This window comes from Sus scrofa, chromosome 15 (genome assembly GCF_000003025.6).
Source record: "Sus scrofa isolate TJ Tabasco breed Duroc chromosome 15, Sscrofa11.1, whole genome shotgun sequence".
In the NCBI taxonomy this organism is placed as follows: domain Eukaryota; kingdom Metazoa; phylum Chordata; class Mammalia; order Artiodactyla; family Suidae; genus Sus; species Sus scrofa.
Genome location: NC_010457.5, coordinates 66,151,903 through 66,174,277, shown reverse-complemented (window position 1 = coordinate 66,174,277; position 22,375 = coordinate 66,151,903). Strand labels below are relative to the sequence as shown.

The 22,375-nt window shown below is 42.6% G+C and overlaps 2 protein-coding genes across 17 annotated transcripts in view; one reads left to right on the top strand and one right to left on the bottom strand.

The window, feature by feature from the left end:
- WDSUB1 (WD repeat, sterile alpha motif and U-box domain containing 1) overlaps positions 1-9,077 on the top strand; it is a 74,003-nt gene extending 64,926 nt beyond the window's left edge. For 2 of the 6 annotated variants that reach the window (XM_021074784.1, XM_021074782.1), the window contains exon 11: positions 6,133-6,548. In XM_021074784.1, the coding sequence (XP_020930443.1) occupies positions 6,133-6,290 (158 nt within the window). In that variant the 3' untranslated portion in view covers positions 6,291-6,548. Of the gene's footprint in view, positions 1-6,132 lie in introns of all 6 variants that reach the window. The other 4 variants (XM_021074783.1, XM_021074785.1, XM_021074787.1 and 1 more) reach the window with 3 other exon arrangements.
- The window catches only part of TANC1 (tetratricopeptide repeat, ankyrin repeat and coiled-coil containing 1), a 245,833-nt gene continuing 231,735 nt past the window's right edge, over positions 8,278-22,375 (bottom strand). For all 11 annotated transcript variants that reach the window (XM_021074763.1, XM_021074760.1, XM_021074762.1 and 8 more), the window contains 7 exons: positions 20,875-20,998; positions 20,389-20,564; positions 17,425-17,557; positions 16,134-16,225; positions 14,012-14,158; positions 12,559-12,659; positions 8,278-11,897 (listed from right to left, as the gene is read on the bottom strand). In XM_021074763.1, coding sequence (XP_020930422.1) covers positions 10,475-11,897; positions 12,559-12,659; positions 14,012-14,158; positions 16,134-16,225; positions 17,425-17,557; positions 20,389-20,564; positions 20,875-20,998 — 2,196 coding nt within the window. In that variant the 3' untranslated portion in view covers positions 8,278-10,474. The remainder of the gene's footprint in view (positions 11,898-12,558; positions 12,660-14,011; positions 14,159-16,133; positions 16,226-17,424; positions 17,558-20,388; positions 20,565-20,874; positions 20,999-22,375) is intronic.

The window sequence follows — 22,375 nt, the reverse complement described above, 5'->3', positions numbered from 1 at the left end:
AGACTAGGTAAATCATAGAGACAGAAAGTAGATTAGTGGTTGCTGAGGGAGAGGAGAGCGACTGCTGATGGAAAATGTAATGAAATTTTAGATACAGTGATGGTTGCACAACTCTGAATTATCCTAAGAAGCACTGAATTGTACACTTCAAAAGGTAGATTTTATGGTATGTGAAGTATATCTCAAAAACAAAAGGTGGTTAACAGTATCTACAGAAAGCAATGCTGTTCTCCAGGACTCCAAAACAAAGGGGCTAAGTTGAGGTTATTAGAACCTCACATGGGTCTCTCAGAACCAGAACCTGGGCTTCTAAGAAAGGGGAGCTACCCAGTGGGTGCTTCTTTCTCTAAAGGAAGAAGGGTAAGACAAATTGGGGCAGTATGTACAATGAAGCAAATAAAGTTTGATGAGTAAAACCAATTGCCCCGACCGACCAAGCGTAACACTGGTAGGAGCCTTCATCCTGTTTTTGTCTCCCCCTAGAGGAATCCTATTGCAGGATTTAACAAGGAGCCAGTTGTCAAAGCATAAAAGTGGTTCACAGCATCACCTACATGTTAGGGCTAAGGCATAATAGGTTAACAGGGACGCTTGGCATTTAGCAAGTTAGATCAACGAAGTATCAATTGTCTTTGTGTTTTTGTGTGTGTATAAACAAAAAGCAGTTAAAAGGTAGGATGGAAGACTTAATTTACAGTAACAAAAACAAAGCACTAGATATAAAAAATATGGAAAAATTTACCAAACCTTTGGAGTTCCCGTTGTGGCTCAGTGGTTAACAAATCCGACTAGGAACCATGAGGTTGTGGGTTCGATCCCTGGCCTTGCTCAGTGGGTTGAGGATCTGGCGTTGCTGTGAGCAGTGGTGTAGGTTGCAGACGCGGCTCAGATCCCGTGCTGCTGTGGCTCTGGTGTAGGCTGGCGGCTACAGCTCCGATTCCACCCCTAGCCTGGGAACCTTCATATGCCGTGGGAGCAGCCCAAGAAATGGCAAAAAGATCAAAAAAAAAAAAAAATACCAAACCAACAGGAAGAAAACCATAAAATATCCTTGTAAAGTTTACTTGGAAAGAAAGGAAAGCACACTGATAGGAAGACTTATCATTAACAAGATGTCACTTTTTTTCTGAGAAATATAGAAGGTGGTGATAATTAAGTTCCATTGGAAGGTACATACAACAAAACACCTAGAAATTATAAAATAACCCTACTAGATATTAGATAGAACATGCTATAAATTCCTCTATGAAGAATACATGTGGGATTGGTACAAAAATAGACAAATTTAATGGGAAATAATTTTTAAAAGTCCAGAAATTCATCCATTTGGAAATTTAGTGAATGATAAAACAGATTTTAAATCAGTGGGAAAAATAAAGAATGTAAACAATTGGTCTAATAAACTAGCCATATGGAAAAGGATAAATACTGGCTTCATAATATACATTTCAATTTCAAATGAATCAGACATATAAAAAATGAAAATTATTCTCAGAAGAAAATGTAGGTAAATTCCTTGATTACCTGGACTCAAAACCCAAAGGAAGTAAGTAGAAACATTGAAAAATGTCAATATTCCATGGGTGAAATAAACATTTAAAAAAATTAATATCAATCCTTTTCAAACTCTTTCAAACAACAGAAGAGGAAGGAACACTTCCTAACACTAAGAGCCTGCATCACCCTGATAACAAAACCACACAACACCACAAGAAAAGCAAACTACAGGCCAATATCACTGATAACCATTAGATGCAAAGATCCTCAACAAAATGTCACCAAACAGAATTCCACAATATAGTAAAAGGATCGTACACCATGGTCGAATGAGATTTATTCCAGGGATGCAAGGGATAATTCAACATCTCTAAATGTGATATACAATATTTACAAAGTGAAGGACAAAAATCATATGACCATCTCAATAGACGTAGAAAAGCATTTGCCAAAAGTTAACATCCATTTATCACTTTAAAAAAAAAAAAAAGCAGGCATAGAGGGAGCATACCTTAACAACATAAAGGCTGTTGATGATAAGCCCACAGCTCACATTGTACCCTGTGAAAAGCTGAACTCCCTTCCTCTAAGATTTGGAACAAGACAAGGATGCCTACTCTCACCTCTTTTATTCAACATAGTATTGCAAGTCCTAGCCAGAGCATTTAGGCAAGAAAAATAAAAGACATCCAAATTGGAAAAGAAGTAAAAATGTCTCTATTGCAGATAACATAAAACTAATCAATAAAGCTTCAGTTTACAAAAATCAGTATACAAAACCCAATTGGGTTTCTGTATACTAGTAGCAAGCTAACAGAAAAAGAAAACAATTGTTTGCAGTTGTATCAAGAAGAATAAAATCTAGGAATTTAAGGAGGTGAGAGACCTGTATACTGAAAACTATAAGACATTAATGAAATGGAAGACAACACAAATGGAAAGATATTCTGTGCTCATGGATAAGCATATTGTTACAATGTCTATACTACCCAAGCAATCTACAGATTCCATGCAATCTCTATCAAAACTGCAATGGCATTTTTTCACAGAAATAAAACAATCCTAAAATTTGCATGAAACCACCTAAGACTCCAGATAACCAAGGTAATCTTGAGAAGAGCAAAGCTGGAAGCATCACCCTTCCTGATTTCAAACTGTATCACAGTTGTAATAATCAAAACAGTATGTATGGTATTATCTTAAAAACCAATACACAGATCAGAACAGAATAGAGAGCCCAGATATAAGCCCATATGATCAGTTAATTTACAACAAAGGAATCAGGAATATACAATGGGAAAAGGACAGTCTCTTCAGTAAATGCTATTGGGAAAACTGGACAGCCATATGCAAAAGAACAGAACTGGATCATCATCTTGCAGTATACAAAAACTCAGCTCAAATTGGATTAAAAACTTGAATGTTAACACTTGAAACCATAAAACTCTTACAAGAAAGGTGTAGGTGATGAATTTCTTGACATCTGTCTTGGTGATTTTTTGATGTGACACCAAAGGCAATAAAAGCAAAAATAAACAAGGGGGACTACATCAAGCTAAAAATCTTCAGTAAAGCAAAGGAAATCATCAGCAAAATGAAAGGTCAAACTACTACATGGGAGAAAGTATTTGCAAATCATATATATATGGTAAGTTTTAATATTCAATATTTATGGAAAAATAATTCAGCAAGAAATCATTTAAAAATCGGCAGAAAAAGTGGGCAGAGGTTCTGAATAGACATTTTTCCAAAGACACACAGATGGCCAACAGGCACATGAAAAAGTGCTCAACTTTTCTCAATCACCAGAGAAATGCAAATCAAAACACAATGAGATAGCACTTCATAACTGTTAGGCTGTGGAGAAAAGAGAAGTCTTGTTCAATGTTGGTGGGAACATACATTGCTGCAACCACTATGGAAAATAGTATACATGTTCCTCAGAAAATTAAAAATAGAATTACCATATGACCCAACAATTCCAATTCTGGGTATTTTTCTGAAGGAAGTAAAATCATACCTCAGAAAGATACCTGCAATCTGGAGTTCCCATCATGGTGCAGCAGAAACGAATCTGACTAGGAACCATGAGGTTGTGGGTTCGATCCCTGGCCTCGCTCAGTGGGTTAAGGATCCAGCGTTGCTGTGAACTGTGGTGTAGGTCACAGATGCGGCTTGGATCCTTTGTGGCTGTGGCTGGTGTAGGCTGGCAGCTGTAGCTCCAATTTGACCCTTAGCCTGGGAACCTCCATGTGCTGTGGATGTGGCCCTAAAAAGCCCAAAAAGCAAAAAACAAAAAAATACCTGCACCCATATTCATTGGAACATTATTTATAATAACTAAGCCATGCAAACAACCTAAGTGTCTATCAGTGGATGAATGGATAAAGAACACACACACACACACACAGAGTCAACCATTATTAAAAAAAAAAAAAAAAAAAAAGGAAATCCTGACTTTTGTGAGCTCTTGGATGGAGCCTGAGGGCGTTTTGCTTAGTAAAATAAATCAGAGAAAGACCTCACATGTGGAATCTGAAAACACCAAACTCAGACTGGTGGTTGCTAGAGGTAGGGGATAGGAATGGGTAAAATAGATTAAGATAGTAAAAGGCAAAGCTTCCAGTTATAAAATGAATACGTCCTGGGGATGCAGTGTATAGCATTGTGACTGTAGGTAAGAATACCATATAATATATTAGGACGTTTTAAAGTAGGTCTTAAAAGTTTCTCATCAGAGAGAGAAGGAAAAATTTGTAGCTGTGATATTTACTAGATTTACTGTGATCATTTTGAGATCAAATATATGCATAAAATCATGTTGTACACCTGAAACTATGTTATTTGTCAGTTAAAACTCAAATATAGTAAATCTTCCAAACTTAGGAGTAACCTAATAGAAAAATGAGCCAAAAATATGGTCAGGATAAAGAAAAGCAAATGGCTCTTAAACATGAGAAAATGCTCTTTCTCCTTCATAATAAATTAAAACTACCCGATATACTGTACCGTTGCTCAAAAGAGACTGGTCAAAACCAAGTTTGACAATCTCTTCTCTTGGTAGGGCCGTGGGGGAGATTCAGGCACTCTCGTCAGCATTACTAATGGGAATAAAAATGGTAGAATTCCTGTGGAAGTATTGGCATAACTAGTGAAATCATATACATTTACTTTTTGATACAGCAACCCTCCCTCTAGAATTTCTCCCTAAATGATAAGAGTATTCACTATGGCACTGTTTGTAAAAAGATATTGGAAAAAACCCAGATGTCTATCCATACAGCAGAGTACTGTGGGAGAATAAAAACGTTAAGGTATGGTTAAGAGAAAAACCGGTCAGGTACAAAATAGTGTGGGGCCCAACTTTTATGCAAGAATGTATAAGTACTGCATATGTACATGTATGTTTGCTTATATTTTCAAAAGGGGTAAACAAAAACTAACATACTTACATGAGAAGGGACGGACATGGGTTGGAGAGAGACTCCTTTTCTTATTTTTTATGGCTGCACTCACGGCATATGGAAGTTTCAGGCTAGGGGTTGAATCGGAGCTGCAGCTGCTGGCCTACACCACAGCCACACCAGATCCTTAACCCACTGAGCGAGGCCAGGGATGGAACCTGCATCCTCGAGGAGAGATCTTGGATTGTTAACCCGCTGAGCCCCAACAGGAACTCCTGGACTCCTCTTAATAGGACTTGTTTAATTTTACTTGAAAACCACTTAAATGTTAAAATATATCATGAAAAACAAACCAGTCTCTGGAGATTGGGAGGCAAAAAGGGAAGCAAATGGGCCAAATTAAGTGTCCAGTAACAATCATAAGCATTATTTTTTCAATTATTATTACTATTAGACAACCCTAGTGGCTCTATCTTGTTGACAGAAAAACCCAAAAAGAAAAATTAAAAATCTTTCAGTCTTACGTTAGTAATATATTGGCAGTATTAGTTTAAAACAGTTGCATGCCCTGCAGATTTAAGCAAAGAGGTTAATATGTAAATGTAATTAGGACTAAAATTTTCAGTTTAAAAGCTATGAGTATAAAAATGTAGTGACGTCAAAACTCCAACCCTTACAGGTGCAAAACCAAAGGATTTTATAAGAACATGGTATTTGAAACCTTAGCCTGTGGATCTTAATTTTTTTTTTTGTCATCATAGATCCCTTTACTGTCAAGTCCTCAGTGGGATGAGCTCTGTAATCTCTAGGTATCTGTTCCTGATCTCAATGTGTCAGCAAGTTTGCCAAGTTATCCCTAGCGCTCTCTGCTCCCATCTTTAGCCACATTAATAGACACACAGCTCACAGCCTAATGGGCACTGTATATCCACTGCACTCTCCTCTACCTGCCTTGTTTCCTTTCTTCCTTTGTGCTACATCTGAACTTTTTGGCAGGGTCCTTTTTTCAGCTTTTTGACACTGTTCAAGGTAATCTGTGCAGTCTTCAAGCATCTTAAATGATAAAACTTAGGATGTTGTAGCAGAAATATTTTGGGAGTAGTGGCACAAGACAAAATACCACTTAGGTCACAATAAAGGCCTTGGCAATGGAGTTTTTATACTCATTTTAGTAATACTAACTTCCCTTTCCTGCAGGGCGAGTAATTTGTGTATGTGGTTTCTTTTTTAGATGGCTATTCATACGAAAAGGAAGCGATGGAAAATTGGATCAGCAAAAAGAAACGTACGAGTCCCATGACAAATCTTGTTCTTCCTTCAGTGGTACTGACGCCAAATAGGACTCTGAAAATGGCCATTGAGCGATGGCTAGAGACACATCAAAAATAAAACTTTATATTATATCGTGTTATTTATATCTTCTGTGATCTCATTTGAATGATTTAAAGGTAAATACTAATCAGACATTATTAACAGTGAAACAGAAGGAGAAAGGTGAATGTAGTTATCTATATAAATGATTTAGTCTTTTCATTCTTTAAAACATATGGACTAAATAACACAACTTTTCTATTTTCACTATAAAAGTCTTTTTAGTAGCAAAAAAAGGTTTAATCCGTAGAGAAATAAAGTTATATACTTTGACTTTAAATTTTAGTGCTCAAATTTATTCTTACTATATAGATCATATTCCATTATAACCAAAGCTTGGGATAATTTAGACTATAACAGGTATTTAAATTCTAGTTAATAGCCATTCATTTGAAAACTCCCTGGAATCCTCCTAAAGAGAATTTTTAGCAAAATAATTGTAGATCTGTTTTATGACTAAATTGAGAAAAATCACTGACATATTTAATGAATAATTTTGTTAAATTGTTTGCAAGATGGTAATGTTTTTTCCCCCACTGTCCAAACCTAGGTACAAGTTAGGTGAAATAAATTGTCACAGATAATTATCTGTGGACTTTGCTGAAACAGGAAGTGGCAAACTAGCTTTCTTTTAAAATTCTTAAAAGTTCTCACATAATATTCTGAACTAGGGTGACTATATATTTTTACACAGTAGACTGATAGCTAATACAGCACTCTGATAAGCATTCTCTCAGAAGAAAACCTCAATCTCAGAAGTTGAGATTGTATTGACTCTCTATTCCTGTCACAAGTTGTTTACCAGAATGGAAGGCATTAGTGGGAAAGCACATTAGAACTAAATTCTAAGGGCAGGCAGGGACCAAGACTCTGTGTGTACCCCAACCCACATTGTAGTTCTGAAATTCGAAAACACAGAAATAAAAGGGGAAAAGCAATGTCATTATATAGTCAGTCTTTTCCCCTGTATAAACTTATAGCTAATATGCTATATGTTCACAGAAAGATGGAGAGCCCAACTACAATGGAAGCCTCCAAATACCTGTTCTCTGTAATCACTGCTTTGTAAAATTTCTGTCATCCTACTGTGTTGCTGAATTTTATCTTTGTTTCATAGGATTCACAATCTGCGATCTAAGTTTTTTTTTTTTTTTTTCCATACTATACATGCTTCTCACATTCTTACACGTGAGGACAAAAAAAAGGGATGGGAATATGTTCTAGAAAGTGTTTTTCTCTTGTATTCTATAGAGGAAGTCTGAGAACAGGTCTAAGACAAGGCCTTTGAACACTGATATAGCCCACTGGACCAGATATATTTTGAAAAAAATGGACTTATTTTGCAAAGTTTTCACATAAAAGTCACTAAAAGTAATTTTTAAGTTTTCATATGAAATTACTAATCAGTTTTCATATAAAAATGACTGAAAATCCCTGAAGTCAATGACAGAAAACACAACGGATGGTTATTTGTTAAATGTGTTGAAGGTGATTTTCTGTTTCACTACAGTAGTTTCTTGTCAAATTAAATGGCTTAAAACTAAGATGCCAATAATTTACCAAAGTGTTTCTGATTTTTATACAAACAAACCAGAGCAGACAACTCCCCACAGAAAAAGCAAACCCAAAAGCGAGACAAATCAAATCCAAAACTACCCACAGGAAGGGACACCCCACAGCCCCTCTGTACCCTTGGCTTCTCGGCCCTGCAGGACTAGGTGGGAGCAGCCCTCACCTGCCTGCCCACTGCCCAGCCCTCAGCTTTCCAAGGAGACCACTTCCTGGAATAGTTGGGCCAAATACATTTACTAAGAATCTATCAAAATCATAATGTATAATAAATTCTAATAGTCACCCAGGCAGCATCACAGGAAGTCATCCAATAAGATTTATCTACTAAGAAACTTCCCCCCTACCCAGTTTTTTGTTTTACTTAGCATAGCTAGTAATATCAGTAACCACACAATCCCCAGCAGTTGCTTAGGCTTAAGATTCCAAGTCAGGATTTTTATCACAACAGTTTAATGTTTGTGCTCATTCATACTTCTTTGAAACTGAAATATGTGGGCATAAAGCAAGTATATATACACTTTTAACTGAAAGATAATATGATAACCCTGTTAACAGTAAAAACAGACACCAGGATTTCTGGAACGGAGACATCTGGAATGTTCTCATGCACTCTTCTCATTTCAGACCCTTAACTCTTTTGGGATTTCCAGAAGTCATCAACCTTGTGCTGAAATTATTAAAGTAAAATTAAATATGCATTTGGTAGTATTAACGTAAAAACAGGCTTTCTGTTTCTTTAGGGTAACGAAATTACCCAGGATTAAAGCAAGGCATATAGCTGATATCAGGATATTCTCTACTTATCCATTGTTTCATTTAATGCAAAACAATTTCTATTAATTGTTCTTTATTCCATATGGAAAAGTACAGTAGTTGTGCAGAAACAAAACTACATAACAAAGGAATAAGACTTCCACAAATATTAAAGGAAACAATAAACAATAAATAAGCCATTGTAGTTATAGCAGAACTCATGAAAAGCCTCTAAAAAATGATAAAGCTGTACAAAGTACACTGTACACACTTGGGAACAAGTATTGAAGAATGAAACCAACTGATTCCTATTGGTACAAAACCATAACGATGCTCACAGGAATCATTACAACTACTCAATTTTTAAACATTCTGCAAATATAGAACTTCCTTCTCCCCAATTCTAGAAAATAAATTTCACACCCCCAACATTCAAATACACTCCCACTTCTCTCAAACTAGCATTTTAACATCCTCCAATAGCACACCATTTTCATATAAAAATACCTTTAAATCAAGGTTCATTCCTGTACCTTATCTTTACATATGAATAATGCATCAATTTAGACTTAAGTAGCACCTCAAAGGTGTTCATATAAGTGAGATAAAGTGCTGTTACCGGTATACTGTTAACATGCCATAATATATCATTCAGTGCAATAACCAGCATGGACAAAGCTTAAAAGAACATGCAAATATGACTTTTTTTTAAAAGATTAACTTTTTGAAATAGTTATATTTACAAGTCTGAATACAACTTGGCTATTTCCTATGTACAACATGTGACTATAATAATTGTATAATAGAACAAAAGCAACAACTGACCACACCCTAAGTATCCAAATTAAATACTGTCCTTAAAGGACCTTGGAAGGCTTGGTCCAGGAGTGCCATCATTGATAAAAGCAGTTTGGGAACCAGTTGAGAGCTAATTTACATGTCACCGAGAATGCTATATTCCTAGTATTTAAGTCTAAATTCAACTTAACCACCCGTCATGATTCCAAACGGTTTGTACTGTTTCCAAATATTAAGAACACCTTGAAGTAGGAATATAGTTCCAAGAGGGGCTGTTAAAATATTTTTAATGAAAACCATAACAGAAGTTAAACATAAGCTATGAAGGGAACAATACTTGGATGTTCTCATATTTTGCTTGAAAAACAAACAAGCTATGTAACATTTACGGCTTGCAGGGGAGGGGGGGGAGTGATGTGACTCCTCAATGGAAGTGTAACTTGAAAATTCCATCTTTGGAAGTTCCCATTGTGGCTCAGTGGAAACACACCCAACTCGTATCCTTGAGGATGTGGGTTCAGTCCCTAGCGTCGCTCAGTGGGGTAAGGATCCAGCATGGCATGGCTGGCAGCTATAGCTCCAATTCGACCCCTACCCTGGTAACTTCTATAGGCTGCACCTGCGGCCCTGGAAAAAAAAAAAAGAAAAAAATTCCATGTTTTCTATAACACAACACCTGGATATTATAGCATGAGTTAAACCTATCACTAGACATTTACATTCTCTAAGAAATAATATGATCTTACCACATAGCAAAGGCTAGGAGAAAAATGATAAAAACCAAACAATTTCATAAGAGAAAAGCATGGGTTAATGTCTTCTTGGCTGTGTTAGGTTTTTAACATAATAGACATTACTCTGGTTTCCAATTCTGGTTAGCATTCTTATTTCTGGTGACATCTATCTATTTATCAAAGAAATTTAATCCCACGTTTTTAATATATCACTGGCATCTGATCCACCCCTGGGGGGAAAAATACATAGCTAAAAAGTAATTTTCCTCATGAACAATCATTTAATCACCACCAGAAGCCAACACACTGTTTTCCCAAATACTACAAATGGGTCTCTCTTAAGGCTCACACATTTGATTCTATAAATGATCGCTTTGGTTTTCCTGAAGGGAGGTGACTCCTGTGGGCTTCATTGCTGATATGAGGCTGCTGTTTGGAGATACTTTCCTGATACAGATGAGAAACAGTCTTAGTTATCCTGCTGTCTTGACAGTGGACAGGAATTTGGCACTTCTTTTCTTCTAGCTCCTTTGCCTGTGCCCCATTGTGGACACCTGCAGCCAGGGTAGAAACAGAACAGGTTTTGGCTTGGCTACTGTATCCTCCTGCTTGTTTAAGAGAGGGCTTCTCTGTGTTCGAGGACTGCAGGCCAGCTGCAGAAGGTGAGTTTGTCAGCAGCCCTTCTGGCACTGCACAGTGCCAGGCGCGGCTAGGAGGATGGCCCTGCTGCTGGAACCTCGCGGTCTTATCCATGATGCCCATGAACGGAGTGTTGCGTGGTCTGTGCTCGGCTGTGCCGCTCGGAATCTGGTTCCCAACCTTGTCTTTAATTCGAGCATCTGGCCCTGGGACCTTGAAGCCATCTGAAAAACTGCTGCTTGAAGCCAAACTACTGGTTGAACTTGACATCTTGATGCTGCTTGACGGGGAACCGGAAGAGCCTGAGCTGGTGAGGGAGGCTGGGTGACGCACGTCGCTGCAGCTCACGTGCCCTCCTGGGTTTAGAGGGGCCACATCCACAGCCACAGCAGCGTGAGGCAGAAGCCTGTCTGCAGTTTTTATCTTGCTTGGTAAAGGGCATGTGGCGTCACTCTCACTGGCTTGTTGCTGGACGCTGTGGCTGGGCCCTGGCCGATCTCCAAAGTGGCTAGAAGCAGCTCCCACAGTGAAGGGACCTGCTCCCTCCAGATGCTGGTTTCTGCTACCAGGGAGCCTACCTGGCATGGGACTCGGGGGAGGATTCTGAGAGGGGACCGGCATTTTCGAGCTGCCATTTCTCATGCTTAATGGTCCAGATCCCAGGTGCTGGCTGGTTTTCACGATCTGAGCCTGCCTGCTGGGCTGTACAGTCAGCCCCGGCTGAGCCACCGGCTCCCTGGGGGGCTTGCAGATTCCGGGCCGATTCTGTGGCGATGCTGGCCTGATTTTGGACTGTAGCCCTTCTTGAAGGTTTCGGATATAAGGGGAGGGGGCAGATGAGGACGGCTGGGACCTTGGAGCCAGGGGAACGGATTCTTCCTGCGGGGAAGTTTCTTCCTCTTCAGCCTCCTCAAGATGCAGGGGGTCGCTCAGGCCGGGGGCTGGGGTGTCCTCTTCATTGTCCGAGTCGGTGGGCGGAGCTGGCTGCGGGCCCTGCTGCTTTTGCTGCTGACTCCTCTGGAGCTGCTTGCATTCCTCCTCTACGCGGGCCAGGAGTCTCCTGATCTCCTGGTTGGTGGGGCAGAGTTTCACAGCTTCTCGCAAGTCAGCCAGGGCGGCTACAAACTGCCTTTATGTTAAAACAGAAGATGCAATTACAAGCCGTGTGAGAACAAGCTCTAATGTAAGTGGTCATAAAGCTGCTGTGCTAAAAAGAGCAGGGAGCCAAGTGGGTACTGCACACTTACTGTGGCGGCTGGCACCCAGTGAACTAGCTTAGAGTTACTCAGCTGAGTGGGAGCGAATTCTAACCTATATCTGCTACTCCAGGGCCCTGCTGTCTCTCTGAAGACCCCTGGGCTGGGGTGAGACCAGGCCTAAGGCAGTGGTGTCAAAATCCTCTTCCTATCGCCTTCACCATCCCTCTCACCACATCCATCTGCACCTCAAGTCCTAGTGACTCCTCCCTGCTTCCCCCCCCACCCCCACCTCCTGCTTCCCTCGTGGCTCTAGTTGGCAGGCTCTCTGACAGCCAGACTAAGCTAGGAACTTTATGTGGCAGTAAATGTCAACTGTAGTGGAGGGGAGGAATAGTTACTGAGATGTCTGCAGAAAATCAAAGTTTAGCCATTGCTAATAATATCCATGGCTGTGCCTCTTGGAAGCTACCAATTCAGCAATACAAGGGAGGAGAGGCACTGCATCAGAAGCCCACAAAAGTCAAGCAGCAGCTCTGATGCCAGAGGAAGGCAGGAAGGCTTCTCCAGTCGAGTATCTGCCCCTGCTGGTACCTGCTACTCCTCTTTGCTCTCGCCCTGGCATAAAAGGCTTCGTAGGACTTTGGTTTCAATTCGAGAGCCTTGGAAGCAAATTCTTCCGCCATGCCGAAGTCCTGGTATCAACATTGAAACATACGAGTCAGAAGCAGCACTGAAACATGATTACAGGCAAGGTTTTTTTTTTTTTTTTTTTTTCTTTTTGCCATTTCTGGGGCTGCTCCCACGGCATATGAAGGTTCCTATGCTAGGGATCCAATCGGAGCTGTAGCCACCGGCCTACGCCAGAGCCACAGCAATGCAGGATCCAAGCCGAGTCTGCAACTTTCACCACAGCTCATGGCAACGCCGGATCCTTAAGCCACTGAGCAAGGCCAGGGATCGAACCTGCAACCTCATGGTTCCTATTCGGATTTGTTAACCACTGAGCCACGACGGGAACTCCACGGGCAAGTTTTTAACAGGAGTTTTGCTCTGGAGGTTAGTGGGGAGCTAGGGCACAACTGGGGAGAGATGAAGGGGGAGGTGAGCTGGTATTTTTGTTGTGAATGAGGAGACAGTTAAAGCTTATTAGTGCTCTTAGGAGAAGATTTCAACAGAGAGAGGGAGGGAGAGAGAAAAAGGGAGAGAAAGAAAAGAAAGAAAGACAGAAGAAAGAAGAAAGAAGAGAAAGAAAAGAGAAAGAAAGGAAAGAAAGGAAAGGAAGGAAGGAAGGAAGGAAGGAAGGAAGGAAGAAAGAAAGAAAGAAAGAAAGAAAGAAAGAAAGAAAGAAAGAAAGAAAGAAAGAAAAAGAAAGAAAGGAAGAAGAAAGGAGAGAGAAAGAAGAAGGAGAGAAAGAAAAGTGACTGAGGAGGGAGAGAACGGGTGGAAGTAAGACCACTGGGAGCCCACACAGGGCGGGCAGCCTCAGGGTTCGGCCGCTGCCGCTGCTGGAAAGCGGGCAGAGCACGTGAACGCAGCAGCACAGGCAGGTCCACAGATCTGGTGGTGGGAGGATGAAGTTATTAAAAAATGAAGAAATAAAGTAGTACTGAAACAAATTTAGTTACTAGTTAGCTGTAAGTTAACTCCAACTAATTACAAATTAACCAGTTACTGGCATACCCTCTGAACAACATAATAAACAACTGGGCAGATTTTAACATGTTTGTATTGAACTTTACGGGGATGCCCTTTCCTTCCAAATCTGGGGACAGGCCACTCACGGGCAGCTGGGCAGGGGTGAGGAGCAGTCTGCATTTGTTTGTGATCACTGAGGCAGAGGGCCCTTTCTCAACGTCACACGAGGTGGGTGGCTCCAGTGACCTAATGGCAGTCACCTCAGACAAGCAGCCCCCCATACACCAGGCCCACAGAAAAGTGCAACCAACCAGAGGAAGGTCCCATAACTTGGTCTGTGGCGAGCAGGCCTTCACCACCACGAGATCATTCTATTGATAAAGGACTGAAATAAGGGGCCACGGCTTACATTTGTTTTCCTTCGGCAGCGAGACAGATTGAGATAGAGGGAAACTCTTAGTTCATTGAACGGTCTCATGTCCTCTCCGAATCCTTCTCGGGGAAACTTCCTTAAGGCATACTGGTACCTCTGGGCGGCCTCTTTCATCTTCCCTTTCTAGGATTCAAAAAAGCAGAGAAATTTATCCTTTTCCAGGGGCCCTAAGATGAAAAAGGGTCCTGATAAGCAAGGACCGTGGCCAGAACCGGTACACTAACCGGCGGGGACACACGGCCACGCGGTCTGCACAGGCGTCTGCAACCTGAGCTTCACACAGTAAGAAAGAAGCCGGATTTACAGGAAGAGATCTGTAAATTGCCCAAGTGATAACCGTCAATCTTAATACATCAGATCATCTCCTCTGGTATTTATTTTTGACAACCATTTCATGAATGAGCTCTCATCTAAAGATATTTTAATGCAAAGTGTAATAGAAATCAGATGGAAAAATGATGCAGTTCCTAAGGCAAGTAGAGCCTCGTGGATAAACCTAGAGCCTGCTGTAGAATAATAATTTTTCCTTTAAGAGGAACTAAAGCACCGGCTTTAAAACTCAGAACAGCATTGCATGTCATTTTCAAGGCTGAAGAAATCCATTTGTTCCCTTAGTTCTGTCGCACAGCAGGTATGGAGTCTGTTGAAAATGGCTTGGTATTTCTAACATAATTGCCTACCAAAATTCATATTAAAACCACTTCAAAGCCACAACAATACAGACTCTGAACTCAATTTCAAACTGATTCCAAGCCAGGCACCCTGCTGGGTCATGCTATATGCCTATTTGTGTGTTATCATTCAAAAAGAATAGGAAAAACGAAAACACAGCAAGTGTGGTAGCTTCGTGGCAAAAAGGATTACAATGGTCATAACGTAATTTTTGTTTTCATCATCTTTTAATTCTGTCCTATCACAGAACTCGAAAGAATAATGATCTATGGAAATGGCCAAAACATATATTTAAACCAGAGGCCGGCAAACTACAGCTTCCAGGCCGAACCTGGCCTGTCACCTGTTCTACAAATACAGTTTGACTGGGACATGGCCTTGCTCATTTGTCTGCGTGTCACCTTGGCTGCTTCTGGGTCACAAGAGCAGAGCTGGGAAGCAGTGACAAGAGACCACAGAGCAAAGCCTAACACAGTTACTACCTGGCCTCTTGTGTGTGTGTCTTTTTAGGGCTGCACTTACAGCACGTGGAAATTCCCAGGCTAGGGGTTGAATCGGAGCTACAGCTGCCAGCCTATGCCACAGCCACATCAACACCAGATCCAAGCCATGTCCGTGACCCACACCACTGCTCATAGCAATGCTGGATCCTTAACCCACTGAGCAAGGCCAGGGATTGAACCTACGTCTTCATGGATACTGGTCAGGTTTGTCACCACTGAGCCATGACAGGAACTTCCCGATCTGGCCTTTTACAGAAAGCATGCTGCCCAATGATCTAAACTGGAGGTCCTATTTTGAAAACTTTTAAAGTCAAACTTATTAATCTTAAAATTGTATTTCCATTTCTAAGGGAAAATGGGAAAAAATTAATTCAGTCTTCTGAGTAACTGAATTATATATTACTTGACTATGTAATAATATATCAAGTAATTATATATTACTTGACTATGTTAAGTAAAAATCTCTCTAGAAAGAGTTTCAAATTGCAGTAGCTTCTAGATATTAAAATTACCAAAGCTTTGGGAGATTTAATGACTCTATTCTTCTGAAAATGTCTCCTGAGTGTTCCTTTCCCAAATCTTAGGACGCCAGGTGCCAAGCAACTTCCTGTAGGATGTGCCCGTTAAACCAAAAGCAACTTTGCCTTCACACCAAGGCTTCAGGCCATAAGTCATAGCTACAGCTGCAAAGATTCATTCAGAAATGATGGTTCTCAAATGTAAAGAGAAGTGCTTTCTATCTTGAAGAGTCTGCTGTTAAGATATCAAAGGCTGGGCATGAGGCCAGGCCAGCACCTCTGGGAACTTCTATTAGCTAAGCTACATGCATTCTGTAAAGAAGCAGAGCCATGTCCATTATACCCCAAACCAAAAGGTTGCTCAGAGGCTGTTACAACATCACAGAAAAGGGCGATACCACTTACTTTGTACATCATGTTTCCTTCCTCCATCAATTTCTGTAAAAGTATAATCAAAATATCAGGTTTGGAAGTAGCCATCGCCCAAGCAGCATTTCCTGCAAAATAAACATGCGTTCAGAGGCACTGCAGCGGTCCTGGAGGAAGGGAACTCAATACTTCTGTGGTCCCACCATAGCTGAGCCCACAAACTGCAGGGAACCCCACCTGTGTGTCCTGCAGGCCTGGGACAGCAGCAGCTAAGGAAGGGGAGTGCATGGAGAGAGTGGCACCCAGTGGCAGCCAGTCCTTGCAGTGGGAAAAAGTACTGGTATGTGGAGGCACCAGCACTGCCAGGATCCCCCCCGCACCCCCCATGGGGATTTGCTTCTGAATCATCTCATTTTCCCATAGAGCCTGTCACAGCCTTGACCATGGGTGGGCAGAGGCATCTCTTCTTAACAGGATCACCAGCAACTCCACCCTGAGCTGAGGATGCCAGGTTCAGCCCTTCCGCGCCCCCTCCCATGGCCACTTCTCTCCAGCCTCAACTAAGCCCCTTCTGCACACGTGCTGGGAGCAGTGCCCTCAGGTCAGGTCCACGCTGCAACCTGCTGCTCACTAGGGGCTCAGGGGGACTACTGGCCGCCTTCAGGCTTGGGTCTCCTCCTTTGTAACCTGATGTTATTATCACAACTGTCTGACAGGATAGGTGAGGATTAAATATCTTAAAACATGAAACTGCTCAAAATAGTTCCTGACACTGTGAGCTGCTCACTAAATTATTTCACTCTCTTCATCTTGGGCCCTCCCCATAACTGCTGGCAGCCAAAGGTCTGTCATTCAACCTGAACAGGGCCATCTGGTTACAACACAGAGGGGCTCTCCCTTCTCAGAGCTCCCACCACCAATGTGATCCTCAAGTTAGCCTGAACGTTCCCTCCCAGAAGCCACTTCCCTTCCCAGCTGACCAGACGCCTCCTGAACAGTGATTCCCACGCTCGGCTGCTCAGTACAACCACCTGCAGAGTTTCGGCCACTGACCCTGGGTCGTTCCCAGGAACCCCCGCACCTGCTCCCACCCTCCCCGAGTGCTGGGCTCCTCTTCAACACTGGCCTCTGCCTTCTGCCCACTCAGGCATCTTTTAAATACTCCCAATGACGGTGATTAACTGAGCCATAGGGAAAGATGAAAAGCCTCTCCAAACACCTGATCTCTTGGTTCTTAACCTGGCAACAGCTGAGTACGGCCCCCGGCATATACCCCCAAACCCGAAGCCGCCTGCCCTCCTGCAGCTGGACTGGGGCATTTACTGACCTAACTTGGCTCCTTTCCTCAGCAGCGTAACTACTACAGACGTGTTCCGACAACCGATGGCTCTGTCCAAGGGCCGCATGCCGCTGTGGTCCACGTGCTCGATCACGGCCCCCTTGTCCACCAGATACAGCACCTGCAGAGGGGAGAGCACAGGCCCTGAGGGCGCAGGTGGCAGGAGCACTCCCCTCGCTCACCACAGCTGCTGCAGAAGCTGGTGGGCTTTGCTCACTCTCCGACCTTAGATGCCTCTGGCCTGACGGGATCCTAGGATGGAGATGAAGCTGATACAGAACAGAGAATGAGAGCTACAATCCACAGCTCAAACTTGCTCTGCTAAAGGGATTTTGATGTCAGCAGAGAGGAAGGCAGGTGGTGCTCCCAGGGCGTGTGTCCCTGCACCCACAGATCACAGATGGCTACACTCACGTCACCCTCTCTCTCACCCCATTTCCCCAGGCCACAGAAATGAGACACAGTCACCTTTTCATCTCCAATTACTTAGGAGGCAGCCTTCCGCCACAGCTCCAACCTGCTGGCAGGTTATGGCAATGGGCACTTCAGAAACCCTCCGATCCACACAGCCTGTGTGTGGAAGCTGGAAAAATTAGCAGCTTTGGCGCCAGCTAGACCTGATGGTAAATCACTTTCATGCTTAAGAGACTCAAATATAAAGATGGCAAGTTTGAAACCACGGTGTAAAGACTAACTTAATGTGATAAAACAGCTGTCACTTCCACTAAACAAAGAACACCAGCAAAAACAATGCTGGTCACTGAAACTGCTCTATTCATTGGAAAAGAAGTCTATAGCCTGCTTAAGTTTCAGTCCCCCAGCTGCTCAAAATGACACTAGAGGGATCAATATCCAGAATATATAAAGAACTTCTACAACAAACCCATAAATGACCCAATTTTAAAATAGGCAAAGGATCTGAATAGATATTTCTCCAAAGATGATATACAAACGGCCAATGAGCATGTCAGAATATGTTTCACACCACTAGTCATTAGGGAACTGCAGATCAAAACCACACCAAGCTATCAGCTATTAGGATGGCTGCTATTAAAACACAAAATGAAATAGAACATAACCAGTGGAGATGGATATAGAGAAAAAGGTAGCCCTGTGCATTTTTGGTTGGAATGTAAAAATGATGCAACTACTATGGTCTGGAGGTTCCTCAAAAAATTAAAAATAGAATTACCACTCAATTTAGTAATATTACTTCTGGGTATCTCTCCAAAAGTATATGGATGATCTTGAAGAATTTGCAGGACTGTGAAGAAATAGATATTTGCACACTCATGTTCACAACAGCACAATTTATAATAGCCAAAAGGTGGAAACAACCCAACTGCTCACTGATGGATTAATAGATTAACAAAAATGTGATAAGTACCTAACTGGAATATTATCCAGCCTTAAATAAAGGGGCTTCCTGACACATGCTATAACATGGATGAACCAAAAGACATTATGCCGAGTAAAATAAACCAGTCGCAGAAAGACAAATATTTTATGATTCTACTTGTATGAGTGACCTAAAGTTGTCAAATTCATAGAGACAGAAAGCAGAAAGGTGGCAGCTAGGGGCTGGGGCTGGGTTTGGGGAGGGGGGAGCAGGGATGAAGACGTGCTATTTAATGAGTCTAGTTTCAGTTTTACAAGTTAAAAAAGCCTGGACGTTGGCTGCACAACAATGTGAAGTGTTGTGTAACATTACTCAACTCTTCACTTAGAAATGGTTATGATGGTAAATTTTATGGTGTGTGTTTTTACCACAATTTTTAAAAAATGACACTTAAGAGTGCTGAGATCCTTCACTCTTCCCTAATGTTGATAAACTACAGGATCTGGTAAGATGATATAAGGTGAAAAATTAAAGTATGGAGATGTAAGGTTTAGTTAAATAGCTATTTTTTATGATTTTTATTTTTTTCCATTATAGTTGATTTACAGTGTTCTGTCAATTTCTACTGTACAGCAAAGTGACTCAATCCTACACACACGCACACACACATATATACTCTTTTTCTCACATTATCCTCCATCATGTTCCATCACAAGTGACTAGATATAAGTTCCCTGTGCTATACAGCAGGATCTCATTGCTTATCCACCCCAAATGCAGTAGTTTGCATCTTAAATAGCTATTTTTGAAAGAAGACATTTAGGTACAATGTCCAGGAAAGCGAGATCATTTAACTCTAACATCACCGCCTTTTTTTTTTTTTTTTTTGCCACAGCATGCAGTGGCTTGGTGTGGCTCTCAGTTCTCAGACCAAGGATTGAACCTTGCTGCACTGAAGGTGCTGAACCTTAACCACTAGACCACCAGGGAACTCTTATCACTGCCTTATTTTAGGAGCATCAGGCACAGACATGCAGGGAGAGGATGGCTTCTGTTCCAAGCAAGGCCAGGGATCAAACCCTTGTCCTCATGGATACTAGTTAGGTTTGTTAACTGCTGAGCCACATGTACAGTTTGTAATTATATATTTTTAAGCTTTTACAAAGAGTCTATGGGATTTCCCGTTGTGACTCAGCGTTAACGAACCCAACTAGTATCCATGAGGATGTAGGTTAAGGATCAGGCATTGCCATGAGCTGTGGTGTAGGCTGCAGACCAGGCTTGGATCTAGCATTGCTGTGGCTGTGGTAATAGGCTGGCAGCTGTCGCTCAGATTTGACCCCTAGCCTGGGAACCTCCATATGCCGTGGGTGGGGCCCTAAAAAGACAAAACAATAAAATAAAAAATAAAAAGAGTCTATGAAAATCTTTATTCTAGTTCTGGAATAGACTGCACGCCATGGAATTAGAGAAAATGAAAGCCGGCCCTCAGGGCGCACGTGTACACCCGACCACACCAGGCCCAGCCTCACACACATGTGGAGATGGCTCAGCTCCCAGATTCCCAGGCACCGCTGGCGCGGGTGGGGAGCATGGCCACCTGTGGTACCTACGGTCTCCGCGTCGCCATAGAAGGCAGCCAGGTCCAGGGGGCTGCGGCCATTCTTGTCCGTCTGGTCAATCTCGGCTCCTTCCTCAACCAGGAACTGGACCACTGCCCTGTGGCCTTTCAGACAAGCCCAGCTTAATGCCGACAGACCCTCTTTGTCCAGAGAAGAAAGGGTGGCGCCTGAAAGAAAAGCCCATTCACAGCACATGACCTCGGCAAGGCAGGGCCCCGGCAAAGGCTCCCACACCCACAAGTGCCTGGTGACAGCAAGGCCATCAGGCCTGGGCAACCTGCAGCTGATGGGCATCACTGCTACAGCTGAGGACGGGGATGTGGGGTGCACTGCCCACTCCCTAGAAATTTTCCACAACAAAAAGACTTAACAAGAAGATCTTTTTTAAAAAAACTGAATCAGAAGATACTAATTGGGTCTGCCATAGCTGTCTTTGTCCATCTAAGAGAACCCCATGCAGGGCGGACCGTGGGGTACCTTTGGAAAGGAGAAACTCCACGGTGCTCAGGTGCCCTTCGCAAGCAGCCACCATGAGGGGCGTCCGGCCCTGCTTGTCACCGAGGTTCACGTCACAGCCTCGGTCCAAGAGCAACCTCACGATCTGAAAAAAAAAAAAAAAAAAAACACTCAGGATTACACCTTCCTGCTGCACGTTAAATTCCAGGCTCTTGACTCGGGCAGGTGTTTCCACTGTTAGGAGCAGGGAAAGGACTCTCCTGTCTTTAAAAACCTCTCTACGTCTGTGACTGTGGGGCCTAGGGGCCTATATTCCTTTAACAAAATCTTCTTCCTTCTTTTTTTTTTTTTTTTTTTCCCTGGCTGCACTTGTGGCATATGGAAGGAAGTTCCCAGGCTAGGGGTTGAATTGGAGCTGTAGCAGCTGGCCTACATCACAGCCACAGCCACAGCAATGCCAGCTCCGAGCTGCGTCTGTGACCTACACCACAGCTCAAGGCAGTGCCAGATCCTTAACCCACTCAGTAAGGCCAGGGATTGAACCTGCGTCCTCATGTATACTAGCCAGGTTCTTAGCCGATGAGCCATAATGGGAACTCCTACATCTTCTTTTTAACATTCCTAATTCATTATCTATAAAACAGGGCAGAAATTGGGAGGAGGGCAATGCCAAGTGCAGTGAGGGATGACAAGACGGCCACTCTGGGGCATGAGGGGGTAGCTGAGCATAACTACAGGGAGAGAGTGGTACTGGGGCAGGGGGCACAGAAATACCCATCCACCCGCCTCCCCCAGCAGCCTGCTTCTAAGGCTCAAGATGGTGGGAAGGCTGGACCTCCAAACAGGTGATTTTCAGTAAACCTTCCCGGAGGAAAGTCTCAGCCTCAGAGTTGTTTTTCAACAGTATATGGTAAAAAGGGGACAAAAAACCCAGAGAGGCATCTCATACAATGACCAGCTAGGTGGGAACTGCTCTGTTCAGGAGGTAGTGGTCCAGCCTTTCTCCCTCTGGCCCTGCATTTGTTTGATCGCCACAAGAGAAGTTGGCATATTCCCACCGCCTTCTTGTTCTTGTTTCCAAACTTCCCCCCAGACCAGGAGAGAGGGTGAGCTAGGGCATCACAGGGAATGGATGGTACAAACCAAGCCCTTGGAAACAGGAGAAAAGCCAAAACCCCAATGGGCAGGACCACAGAGGACTCACAGCTCCTACCCACAGAGCTAGCAGTAATCAGGAGTAATGCAACTCCATCATGTAAACTTGGGTCTAGAAAATTCTTCCTATAATGCACCTGGTGAGATCCATCTGTTTGCAGCTGTGTGTAACCTGGTGCCAGGCATGGGTACACACGTGGTCACTGTTTACAAAATGAAGGAAGAAACAACGGAACCACTACTCTCAAGGTTCCCTTGCTCCCCTGAATTAAAAGCAACAGCACATCACCCCTAGCAAAAGAAATAGCCTGCTTCACAGTGAGGGGCCAGAGGGAAAAGGCTTCCTTTTCCAAAGAGCACAAGAGAA